At 28.1% G+C, this 13,994-nt stretch overlaps 1 protein-coding gene across 1 annotated transcript; it reads left to right on the forward strand.

Moving 5' to 3' along the window:
- Positions 1 to 11,440: 11,440 nt before the first annotated feature.
- Positions 11,441 to 13,377, forward strand: OCT59_007422 (uncharacterized protein). The gene is made up of 5 exons (XM_025318165.2): positions 11,441 to 11,694; positions 11,990 to 12,272; positions 12,373 to 12,493; positions 12,585 to 12,885; positions 12,948 to 13,377. Exons 1-5 carry the CDS (start codon positions 11,587 to 11,589, stop codon positions 13,023 to 13,025), a joined length of 891 nt encoding a protein of 296 aa, XP_025176755.1. The 5' UTR covers positions 11,441 to 11,586; the 3' UTR covers positions 13,026 to 13,377.
- Positions 13,378 to 13,994: the final 617 nt, after the last annotated feature.

Genomic DNA, 13,994 nt, shown 5'->3' on the forward strand with positions numbered 1-13,994 from the left:
TTTTCAATAGTAAAATATTTTTTAATTACAAGTATTTAGCATAATAAAATTTATAATTTGCGGTATAATGTATTGATTGTAAAATTTATTAAAAATGTATTTGAAATATTTATTTGACGTGTTAGATATTAAAATATGGTCACTTGTATATAAAGTTACACACTTTCCTTAAATAGTAAGATAATGAAGGGAGGGGGGACAAAAATTCCAAAAATTAAATGACGTCATTTAGGGCCCTCCTCTAAGTGGTGTTATAAAGATCAATTCTTTTAATAATGAACATAATCACTCACTTACTTCAATAGTTCATGAAATAGCACCGCGATTTTGAAAATTAATGCCTGAAATGCTGGTAAATATTGAAAAGTATGTGATTCAAGGTCGAATGGACTCAGCATCTATTTATCCTTTACTTAAGCATGACTATCCAGATCAACCTATATATAAAAAGGATTTGTATAACGCAATCTATCAATTTTGTCAAAAAAATAACCCTGGAGATACAGATGCTTCCCAGATGCTTGAACTATTAATGCAATGAAAGGATTCCAATCCACTATAGATTGTGAAACTTCGGCTAGATCCTGTCTCAAGAAAACTAAAATCTCTCTTGTGGATGTCACCTACACAAAAGGAACTATATAACAAATACAATGATGTTACTATTATTGATACCACCTACAATACAAACAGATTTCAAATGATGCTTTGCATCATAGCTGTAGTTGATAATAACTACAAGTCACGAATTGTTGCAACTGCTATAATTGATGATGAAACACTAAATACATACCGATGGTTATTTGATACTATTCTTACTGAAACAGGTATTTCTCCTGGAATTATTTTTACTGATTCAGATCCTTCTATGATTCAATCAATTAAAGAAATTTATGTGAATACCAAGCATCTATTGTGCATTTTTCATATTGATTTGAATCTTCGAAAAAAACTCTAGGGAAAATTAGGAAATAAGTTTGAAGAATTTCGCCATAAGTTCTATATATGCAGAAATTCTCTTTGTGAAGACCTATTTGAACTTCGATAGAATCAATTAATTGATCAATATTCAGCAGCAGCAAAGTATTTGTCTGATACACTTTATATTAATAAAGAGTCTTGGGCAATACCTTGGATTCATAAAAGATTTACTACTGGAGCACAAAGCATACAGAGAATTGAGTCAATCAACAGACATATACTGATATACATGATAAAGTTGATCGAGCTACTTCATTATATGATTTACTACTTAGTATCAAAGATCACGTTAGAAATGAAGAACATTTTGAATATTTTGAACTTAAACAAAATGCCATACCTACAATTGGTATGCCAATGCTAAATACAAGATTTTTTAGTTCTGTAGATAATGTCATGAAGGTCTTTTTAACGCCTGTAATGCTTGGAAAACAAAGATCACAAATGAATTAGTCTGTATATTATGATATTAATATGGCAAAACTTAATAGATGTAAGTGGTTCTATTAGTGTTGATTATAATAATCTTAAACTAACAATTACCTTATAGGTGGAGATTGATAATGAAGAGATAAGCAATGGAATCAGGGAATAAGAACAAGATGTTCGACAAATTCTTTTCAAATCCTTGATTAAGAATATACTACCAGAAGCAATCCTAGAAGTATGGTTTGTTCGAGCAACTGGAACTCAAGGAATTGGTCATTATGTGGTTCTGCTTGATGAAGGAACACATTTATGCACTTGCCTTCTCTTGATCAATAAAGGATTAATATGCTGGCATTTTTTTCGAGTTGGTACTTATTCTCAACATGCGGCATTTCACATGAATATTATTCCAAGCCGATGGTACTTAAATATCAATATTCAGTTAGATAATCTTTCTCCTATTTCAGTATGTGGTACACAAACAGAAGATAGAGTAGGAATGGAAAAAAGTATTACCTTTCAACACTTTTTTTCATTTCGGGTTGATTCACATGTTTCTAATTTGGCTATAAAATCAACTAAAGCTATTTATGCAGAATTGTTTGGGTTATCAAAGAAAGCTATTGATTGTGCACTTAAAGCCAATATGCAACATGAGTTGATGAATTTACTCAAGTCTTTTATCTATGATATACATAATAAGAATGTTGAAATTCAAGAAACTCAAGAAACCTTTACTGATATTAATAATCCTGCTATTACTAAACATAAAGGACGACCTCCAAAAAGGTTTAAATCTAGTGTAGAAACTTTGGGAAAACGGGTTTTAAAGGATAGTACAAAGGTTAATATGATAACAGATAACGTTATAGTAAAAGAGGAAACAAATAATACAAAAGGGCAAAAATGTGGAAAGTGCAAGCAATATGGACATTATGCGAAGACATGTTAAAATAGTTGTTAAATTATAGCATGTATGCGCACTTTTAATAGTATGTATATGCATGTATGTGCATTTAAATTTTATAATAAAAATAATAAAAAAAATTTTGCGCACAATGAAAATATTATCACGTGATACATGTTTAAATGCCTGAAAAAATCAATTTTTTATTAATCATGTGATGCCGTGTTTGAGACACCCGTGTACGAATAGAAATTGCCTTTTAAATATTTCAAGAATTAGTAAAAAAGCAAATTTAAATACCTATTTTGGTAATAACTTTAACTCCTTAAAATTAATAAAGATTTTAAAGTAATTTATTTATATTGAATCATATGATATATTTTTATTTTTATTTAAGGAGTTGAATAAACAGGTTTTTAACTTGATTTTTTACTGGTTTTTAAAAAATTCAAAATATCAAATTTTCAAATTAAAAAATCATAGGGTGGTCTTACAATTTTACAATCAGCTATAAAACTCTTTCGTCTAAAAGCCAGAGAACAAAAACCACTAGCCAAAATAATCCAAATCAGATAAAAATTGATTATCTGATTTTTATCTGATTTATAATAATTTTGGCCAATATTTTAAAAAGTAATGTTCCATTTGAGTTTTAAGTGATTGCTATTTGGATATAATTCAAAATAAAAAATCAGATATAAATCAGATACACCAGGAAATTTGTTTAGGCGTAATTTAGTGTAATATTTCGGAGGTGGTGTAAAATTTTGAAATATTACACAAAAAACATAATATTACAAAAGTTTACGCTTTTAAATTTGAATAATTATAGTAATTTAAGAATATCTCGCTATCTACTGATCCAATCAAGACGATCTATAGCTCATTGGAATCAGCTCATTAAAACGAATCGAATGGTAGTAAATTCGCATTTCTACAGTTGATAGAACGTTCTATAGTATGCAATAAAGTTTTAAATTAATAGAAAGTCATCTATCAAACGTAGAGATATGATTTTACTACCATTCGATTCGTCTTGATGAGCTGATTCCAATGAGCTATAGATCGTCTTGATTGGATCAGTAGATAGCAAGATATTCTTAAATTACTATAATTATTCAAATTTAAACGCGTAAACTTTTGTAATATTACGTTTTTAGTGTAATATTTCAAAATTTTACACTACCTCCGAAATATTACACTAAATTACGCCTAAACAAATTTCCTGATGTATAAATCAACAAATACTACTAAATTTGATACTATTAATTAGACATAAATTAATTAAACTTATTATATAAATCAAATATAATTCAAATATAATTCAATTACAATTCAATTTATAAATTCAGATATACTATAAAATATACTATAATACACAAAACTAAAAAAAAAAGTAAAAATTCAGATATGCTATAAAATATACTATAATATGCAAACTAAAAAAAAAGTAAAATAAATTTATATAGTAGTTCATATAAATAATGCATCACCTTGAATAGGATCCTGAACATCACATATATAACTCATAACTGATCTGCATGAATTTAAGTACTTTTTGCTCCTGCTAAAATAGACCTAATTTGCTAAAAATCAAATTATCACATTTCAAATCTATACTAATTTGCTAAGGGCGTCCTTAACGTACAGTGAGTGTGTACGATATTAACGTACGAACTGGCCCGAGTTTAGGAGTTATGCACTTGCACGTGATAGCGTTAACGTTAATTCCGGTCAGTTCGTACTTTAATATCGTACACCCTCACTGTACATTAAGGAACCCCATTTGCTAAAACTCAAAATATGAATTAATAATCTTTTTTTTTATTATCAATAAAAAAATAAATGATTAATATAAATTAAACTGCCAATTTTTATAATTAAAATATGTAGATTATAGATAAAATAATTAATAAAAATAATAAATTAAATAAATAATTATTAAAAAATAAAATGTTGCGAAACTAAAAGGACAGTTTTTGGCCCGCATTATGCTTAATTTTGGCCGGAATTATACTTAATTTTGGCCAAAATATGACCCAGACCCTGAAACTAATATTTTTAAAAATATTATTTATAAAGTTAAAAACAAAGGATAAGTTAAATTTAAAAAAAAGTACCAATTTGCTCAAATATAAAATATGACTTTGTAAAATCAATACAATTTGCTAAAACTTATAATTATGACTATTAATTAATTTTCAATCAATTTGCTCTTTCTAAAATTATGAGTTTAACCTAATTTTGATTGAATTTGCTAAAACTCAAATGTGAATTATATATGTGACGTCCGGAGTGTCCTCCTTGAATATTTAATTTTAATCTTATATATCAACATCAATTTAAAATCAAACATTATAAAAATTTAAATATCATATGAACTATCAAAATATACTAAATTTAATGTAAATTGATTTGTTAATTGTTCAAGTATAACACAATTTATCTAAAATTAAAAATATAACTAGAAAACGGAAATCGTTGTAAGTTTAGAACAAAAAACTAAAATTTGCCAATTTTATTGGATAACGATCATGTGGTGAACAGAGAAACTCATGTAATTGATTTTTTTATAGTGCGTAAACATATATTGTCCTTCACTTTGCTTCAGACAACAACTACAAAAGTAATGCATCATCTTATAAATTAAGCATTTTATAAAAATTGGAAATATGTTTTATTATAAATTAAGTGTTAAATAGATATAAATTGGTCTAAATTATTAAAAAAAATCAATTATTTTGATAGTTTATAATTAATTTTATTTAGAAAATATATTTTAATAATTACTATATTAATATATATAAAATTATAAGATTAACATATATACTAAGGATAACGGTAAACTGTTACGTAAATCCAGAACTTATCACGTGATTTATGACGCTGAAAAGAATAATTATCACAGTTAAAGAACCAAACCAATGTATTGAGAAAAAGTTTAAATTAAAATATAATTTATCCAAATACAGCATAGAACATAAAATAATTAATAAATTTCATTAGATAATCATGTCAGCTAGTAATAAAATAAATCAATCAATTAGATTATCACGTCAGCTAGTAATAAATTAGATTAATTAATGTATAAAACAATCATATTTTAACAAATATAGAACAATTAGAACAGAACAATTTGAATGTCAAAACTACAAAATCACAAAGCAAAAACTATATGAAAACGAAATAAAAAAAACCAAGAGACTAATAAATAATGAACAAAATGACTTGCATGAGAACAAGAATTAAAATGGCAAAAAAGAGCAAGGGAAATAGAACAACAATATGAGGAGTATCTTCAAAATGTTTGTGAAGAAAGAAAAAAAAATGACAGAAACTAACAGTGATCAGGAAAATTGGAAAAATCAGAAAAACTAACATAGACAAGCTGCGCATAAATAAACTCATAAATTAAAAAACTGAAATATATTAAAAGGACGAAACATCAACTAACAAACATAACAAAATCATAAAGAACGAGAAATAAAGGAAATTTATATGAAAAATAATAACAGGAATTCAGACTCACAGCCTATACCACATTTAGCCATCACTACCATGAGCGAAGAAGAAATCAGTATGTTGCAGGATTTTTGCATAAAAATGATAATATATGTTACAATACATATGGGCTGATTTGTCTTTTATTAGCGATTAATATGGGCTGATTTGTCTACTCTGCATTAAAAAGAGTTATTGAATTGATTTGCATAATTTTCGTTATTCAAAATTGTTTTGTAATACCAAAAAATCATCTGATTGATGATCACTTGACTAAATAATAAGTTGAACAAAAATTTACATTTGCAAAACTTAAATTATTAAATGTAAAAGAGATGTGAAAAACCCCATTTTACTAATAAAAAACCCATTTCTCATATATATGGAATTTTTAACATATATTATTAAAAAGTAAGTATATTTTAATAAAATATAAAGTAAAATAAAAATTTATATAGTCTTAGTAGCTATAAATGTTTATAAAAGTATAATAAAAATATCATATAAAAGATGGTATCATAATAAATATTTTCAAACAATAAAAATAACTATTTTATGTCAGAGTTTGTATTACCATCTTTAAATGCAAATATATCAAGATTCACTGATGATCTGTTTTCTATAATTTTAGGCTCGTTGGAAAGCCCTTGTTCTGGACTTTATAGGTGAAAAAAAAGCTCGCCAATTGAATTATTAGATCCAGAGATATTTACGTTTAAAGTTGAGGTACAAACTTTTTAACATGCTTAAATGCAAATATCTTGGGATCCACTGATCCGTATTTTATAAATTTAGGCTCTTCGGAAAGCCCTTGATCTGGTCTATATGAGCGAAAAAAGAGCTTGCCGATTGGATCATTAGATCTGGAGATATTTACGTTTAAAGTTGAGATACAAAGTTTTAATATATATAGTAAGTGCTAAGAATTATATTAATTTAAAAGAAATATTTACCAACTTATAGTATAATAACATTAAATAAAAGTTTTTTAATACTCACCCCAATTTACTGTATATTATATAGTATTTTGTATAATAAAAATGTAATAAAATCAATATTTTAATTAAAGGTAGACAAATCAGCCCATATGATTTGCAAAGTATGTCAAGAGTAAATACCTTTATTACCGCTTGTTAAAGGATATGTAAATGCTATTATTATGAAAAAAATACAGACAGCACGTCAAAAAAGTTTCCTGAGGGTAATAATATGCATCCAGGTGACATTCCCAACAAACTTAAAGGACTTAATGAAATAGAAGAAATGCTTATTTCTCAGGTTTTTCATATGGGCTGATTTGTCTACCTTTAATTAAAATATTGATTTTATTACATTTTTATTATACAAAATACTATATAATATACAGTAAATTGGAAATGAATATTAAAAAATTTTTATTTAATGTTATTATACTATAATTTGGTAAATATTTCTTTTAAATTAATATAATTCTTAGCATTTACTATATATGTTAGAAATTTGTATCTCAACTTAAAACGTAAATATCTCCAGATCCAGTAATCCAATTGGCAAGCTCTTTTTTCGTTCATATAGACCAGATCAAAGGCTTTCCAAAAAGCCTAAATTTATAAAAAATGGATCAGTGGATCCCAAGATATTTGCATTTAAGCATGTTAAAAGTTCGTACCTCAACTTTAAACGTAAATATCTCCGGATCTAATGATTCAATCGGCGAGCTCTTTTTTCGCCTATAAAGTCCAGAACAAGGGCTTTCCAACGAGCCTAAAATTATAGAAAACGGATCAGTGAATCTTGATATATTTGCGTTTAAAGATAGTAATACAAACTCTGACATAAAATAATTATTTTTATTGTTTGAAAATATTTATTATGATACCATCTTTTATATGATATTTTTATTATACTTTTATAAACATTTATAGCTACTAAGGCTATATAAATTTTTATTTTACTTTATATTTTATTAAAATATACTTACTTTTTAATAATATATGTTAAAAATTCCATATATATGAGAAATGGGTTTTTTATTAGTGAAATGGGTTTTTTCACAGCTCTTTTACATTTAATAATTTAAGTTTCACAAATGTAAGTTTTTGTTCAACTTATTATTTAGTCAAGTGATCATCAATCAGATGATTTTTTGGTATTATAAAACAATTTTGAGTAACAAAAATTGTGAAAATCAATCAATAACTCTTTTTAATGCAGAGTAGACAAATCAGCACATATATAGGGTTGATCACCCTATCTCAGTAGTTGGTTACTGAGACCCTCATTAAGCCTGAGTATGGTGAGGTCGCAGGTTCGATTCCCATGATCATGGAAATAAAAAAAATTTTACTGCAGACGTTAGCACCAATAGCGTGAAGATACAGGGATTAGGTTAAGGATGGTCATCGGTCCTACCAGTCCTACTCGGTCCTGAACCGGTCGGTCCCAGGACTTGTAGGACCGGACCGCGGTCTTGCATTTTTTTGTGGCGCAGTAGAACTGGTCCTGTGAACCGACCAGTCCTCATACCGGTCTTCATATAATAAATAATTTTTATATTGAATAAACCTATTAATCTGATAAAGGTCTTCATAAAATAATATAAAGACCGGCCATTTCCAAACCAATAAATAATGACAATCACTCTTCCCACTTGTAGAGTTGCTTGTCTAAACGCTGAAACTCCAAAACTCCAAAAAAAGCGTTTAAGCGGAATATCTCATCATCCAGTGATCATAAAAGGATGAAACCACAACCATTCGAATTGTCTTAGCAAGACGCGTCGAATGGTGACTAAATCATGTTTCTATGATCAATAGATAATCGGTAATTATTGAATTTATTATCAAATAGTTTTGCCAAAGTAATTTTTTTTTATCGATTCTAAAATCATGATTTTGATACCATTCGACGCGCCGCAGCGAGACGATTCGAATGGTGGTAAAATCATCCTTTTATAATCACTGGATAGCGAGATATTACGTTTTGAAGTATTTTTTCTCAAAGCTTTAAATTTTGCATGACGTTGTGATGATATCCAGGTGATTTGTAAAAAAAAAAAATTTATATTAAAAATCATTCCAATTAGTGTTCATTTATAAAACAAGGCTATTCCTAATAAAGTTAGGGAAGAAAATCTTTTTTTATTTGCAAAAAAAAGAAAAAAGACCAATCGGTCTTAAAAAGACTGCTGTCCTTAAAAAGACCGACGGTCTTATTATATGTGATACAGGGACCGAAAAGACCGCGGTCCTACACTAAGACGGACCGGTCCGTCTTTTTATGGTGTAGGATCCGTAGGACCGTGGATCTAGGACCGAGACCATCTTTGGACGGGGTGGAATTGGGATCGCACCTACTTGGTGAATTAGTGTGTACAGTTAGGCGCACATTTCAACAAAAGGTCGTGGGGTCCTCTAATGTTCCCTATGAGGTCATTGGAATGTTTGGAGTCCTATCTGTGAGGTCACTGCTTGCATACCTTGTGAGTAATTTCCTGTCCAGGTGGTCACTCAAATGATACCGCTTGGGGTCTAATGTGGCTAGATGGTTATTATAGATGGTAAAATCCTGGGTGCAATGACTTTGTGGTAGTTTACTTTCTAATAGGTTTAGGCCAACTAGGATATTCCTAAACAGACAAGTGTACTAGGTGAGGTATGATGGGGCTCAACTCCCCACTAGGCAAGGTACCGGGCTGGCAGCTTGTAGTAAGGGCACCACTGAATAATCCCAAACAAGCGAGTCTGTACTATCTCACGTTCTCTCTGTCTTAGTGGTCACTACTATACCATTCGGGGGGATTCACAACTGTACCTTGGGACTAAGGAATCGTGGGCTGTAGTGGCCTTAAGTGAGCTTTAGTTCAGTTCTGAAGTGTGAATGTTGGTATAGAAGGGTTTCTAGATGATTGCCATTACATCTGACACTGAAAGTCCTCCATTACTTAAGACAGGCCAGGGTGGCATAATATAAATTCGAGCTTGTCTTGCCTCTAGAATGGATAAAGGATGAGTAGGGGTTATAGCTAGCCAGTTAGTATTCCGTCGATGGATAGGGACTATCCTGAGGTCAAACTAAAATGGCAGTTGTAGTGATAATAAGATTTGCCTACTAACACCAGTTGCTTGGATGGTAGTCGTTGGTAAACGTTGGACTACTATGCTATAAATAGGTTCTTAAATGTGAACCTTTATCTTGAGTCAAATAACAAGACAAATCAGCACATATGATTTAACAGTAATAGAAGTATTATATGTATACCTATAGCGCTACTCTCTTGTAACTGTTTAAAAACTAACTCAAGTTTATCAGTAAACTCTATTTCTACAAAGCAGTCTACAGCTTTTTGGGTTTATTTCAAGCCTATTTTTTTTTTTACTGCAGCATATTTGTTAGTTTATTAAAATAATATTTATGTCAATACATATATAAGTAATACAACATAAATTTAAACTAATATCAATAACTAATAAACCACTCGTCATCCTACAAGAGGACCCTACGTGTGCACTGTCAGGTCATAGGTGAATTTGAAACTATGAGAGTAAGTCCAATGTGAAATTGTTCTTTTTTAGAGGGAATGTTCCTTCTCTCAGTTTCAATTCTAGAAAAATTCAACAAGACCTACTGTAAAACAACAAGAAAAAAAAAGAGATTTTAAACAAAAAATTTTAGGGTAAAAAAAAGGATTAATAATATTTAGACTAGATGGCGAGTACTCCAACATCCCAAAACTCCTATTTGGCTCAGTCCTCCTATCAGTTGGCCAGTGATCTAAGCAACACCCTAATTCAGCTAAAATTAAAAGTTTGTCATTGCTGTTAAAGCCTTTCTTTCAAGCCTATTTGAGCATTGTTGTCATTGTTATTAGCCATATTTTATGAAAAAATAAAAAAATTTTTCTTCAAAAAAAATGGACCAAGTGATTGTCAGAAAGAGTTGCCCATTTAAAGATTTTTGGAATTCTATGTAATCTTAAATTATATATAATTAAATATTAAAAATTAAAATTTGGTATAATTATATTTTTGATATAGCTTATGATAATTTGTTTGTATGGTATATAAACTTAATATCAATAAAGCATATATAAATCATTAAAAAAAAAAAAAAAGGTATAATTATATTTTTATATAATATTATAAAAGAAATATTTTCTTATAAAACTAATCAGAACTAAACAATAATATAATTAAAAAAAAAAGTAAGTAATTTAAGTCAAATTTAAACTAATTTGCTAAATCAAAATATGACTTACATTTCACATCATTAATTTTTTAAAATTATATACTGGATCTGATTTTTTTGAAATTATATTTTTCAAAATAATATTTTATTAAAATTAAATTTATACATCGTACTATGCAGGTCAAAAAGACAAGGTGATACAATCCAAAAAAGGTAACTATTGCGATGCATAATAAAGAAATTTAATAAATAACATAAAAATGCAATCAAAAAAGTTATTATATATTATAAAAGCCTTTCAAAAATTAAAAATTGCAAAAAAAATTTGTATTTTTACTACAAATGTATCAATAGGAAATTAAAGAATAGATTAGGTGGCCAAAACTCTAACCATTTAAGGAATAATCTGTTTGTAATTACACTATTTCTGTACCGTCTTAGATTTTTTTTACTGTGCAGGAATATATCTGCAGGCTTAAAGAAAAAGTCTTGTGTTTATTAAAAGAATTTTCATGAAAATAAATATTGGTAGACATTAAATTAATTCAACTTTCTGTAACTTATTAAGCCGGAAAGCACAATTTTACATTATATCCTCCTTAATGCTTGTACGTTTGTTCAAACGGTTCCTCTTACTGCTATTGTTGGCACACTGCCCTTTTATCGCTCGTTGGAGTAATTTCGTTGTCGACGCCACTATTGTTGTTGTGGTAAGAGGTGTTCTCTAAGAAATTTACAGAAAATCAAATTATAAAATGTACAGGAAATATTTTTGGGCGACCGATGTTTTAGAAAATAACAGACAACTCTCATGCAAAGCAATTTAGAGTTATATGTAGCGTGCTTTTGTACATTTGAAACTTTCTTTTATACAATTTTTTTTCGTTTGTTAAATTTTTTAAATGCGGAAGCTTATATAAATTTTTATAAATATTTTAGTTTATCTTCTCATTCTTAATTCTTTATTTTACAATCATCTAATCGATTTCATTTTATCTTCGATAGGCAACTAATGTAACGTATCAAGATCGAATCGCTGCGTTTGGGCCACGGCTTACTGATGAAGGTCTTCTCGGATACCTTGTTTCAGTAGAGATGATTGAAGCTAATAATCAGAAGGGCTGTAGCAAGCTGAAAAGAAAAGCCCCTACTGAACAATGGATTGCACTTGTAGAACGCGGACAATGCACTTTCATTGAAAAGGTTCGAAACATGCAGGCATCAGGAGCTATTGCAGTAGTTGTAGGAGACAACGAGAAAAACGGGTTGATAACCATGTATGCCACTGGTGAGTTATTATGTATTTATCTTTTTGTCATCATAATTACTGGTGATTTTTTTACTTGGTCTTTTTTTTCGTTTTTCCTATAACCATTCTTTTTATTTAGGGGATACTTCTGATGTGAATATTCCTTCTGTGTTTATTGCGCAGACTGAATATAAAGATTTAAGATCTTCATCCTTAAAACCAGTAGAAGTACACCTAGTAAAAGATAACCTTTTACAGTGGTAATGCCGTATCTATATTACGCAATTAATATAATTCAACTAATAACAATTCATTAAATATTGTTTTTTTTTCTGTTGTAAAATAATTTAGGCCTTTACTTGATGTAATTATTGTTGTAATTCTTTCACCAACAGTAATGATGATCTTTATTTATGTTTTATGGCGTATCCGCCAACGTCAAAGGCGTAAACAAGATATAGCACCTCAGCAAGTTGTTGGAAACTTGGCAACGAAAATATTTTTTGAATCAAAGAGACAAGAAAATGAACCACAAGAATGTGCTATTTGTTTGGAAGACTATGCTGATGGGGATGAGTTAAGAATTCTACCATGCAAACACGAATTCCATATCACGTGTATTGACAGTTGGTTGACAACAAGAAAGAAATTCGTACGTATAATTTTTTTAATAAATGCGATGGAAAATTTTTTTATTAATGCTTTTTATTATAGTGCCCCATCTGTAAACGTGACATTTGTTCACCAACCGAGGAAACTCCTTTGTTATCAAATCATGAACCAACACCATGATAATTATATTTTAATATGGTTTATATTAATATTTTAACAATAATTTTTGCGTAGATTGAAATTATAAGCCTCGGAGATTAATCATCATTCCGTAAGATGATCAAAGTTTGTAAATTATTAGGGTTTGGCTTTTACTGATACTTTTGATAACTTTCAATTCAGCAAATATTGTGTATTATACAAATGTATTTTTTAAATTCTGAAGCTAACCTATTCTTTCAGCAACCTTTTTTTTTTATTTGGTTTATAAATTTATATACAGTGTATTTATTTATAAAAAAAAAATTCTGTTTATAGTAAGTAGAAAGAAATTTATAGATCTGAATCCAATAAAAATTTTTTTTTATCAAGCAAGTTTAGAGGGATTTATATAAAATTATTAAAAAAGTTTGTAATTCAAATAAATTATTAAATTTTCCATTCATATTAAAATAATTTCCTGATATAGATTTAATGATTTATTAAAGTAATACTTAAAATTTAAAATTTTATAAATTATAAAAATTTTAAATAATCATTAATATAATAATTATAAATTTCTTATACTAAATATATAATTACAAAACAAAAAAGAGTATTGCTAAATAGTGATTATTATCTTATTAGAATTAAAGTATAATTTTAAGTAAAATTAAAAATGTTATAAAGCTCTGCCCATTAATATTTGATGAAAATCACCTGTGATAAGATTTAACAACCCAATAAAAAAAAAAATTTTTTTTTTTATAATTGCTATACATTATTAAATAAAGTAAAATATATAATTGTAAATACAAAAGTTACTAAACTAAACTATCTAGAACAAAATAAACTACTTATTATTTTATTAAGGTAATGCAATATAAGAAAACTCATATATGTATAGTTAGACAGTTATAAAGCTATGCAGGTATAACAAATATACCAAAAAATGTTTTTTAATTTGAATTATAATTTTTTATTATTATTACTAGAAGTACCTGTTGACTA

This window comes from Rhizophagus irregularis, chromosome 15 (genome assembly GCF_026210795.1).
Source record: "Rhizophagus irregularis chromosome 15, complete sequence".
Classification (NCBI taxonomy): domain Eukaryota; kingdom Fungi; phylum Glomeromycota; class Glomeromycetes; order Glomerales; family Glomeraceae; genus Rhizophagus; species Rhizophagus irregularis.

Excerpts from the sequence above, each read along its gene's own strand:
- OCT59_007422 (XM_025318165.2), top strand. The coding sequence starts at position 11,587 with ATGCTTGTACGTTTGTTCAAACGGTTCCTCTTACTGCTATTGTTGGCA. Across the intron at positions 11,695-11,989 it reads ACGCCACTATTGTTGTTGTG|GCAACTAATGTAACGTATCA; the intron begins GTAAGAGGTGTT and ends TATCTTCGATAG. Across the intron at positions 12,273-12,372 it reads GATAACCATGTATGCCACTG|GGGATACTTCTGATGTGAAT; the intron begins GTGAGTTATTAT and ends CTTTTTATTTAG.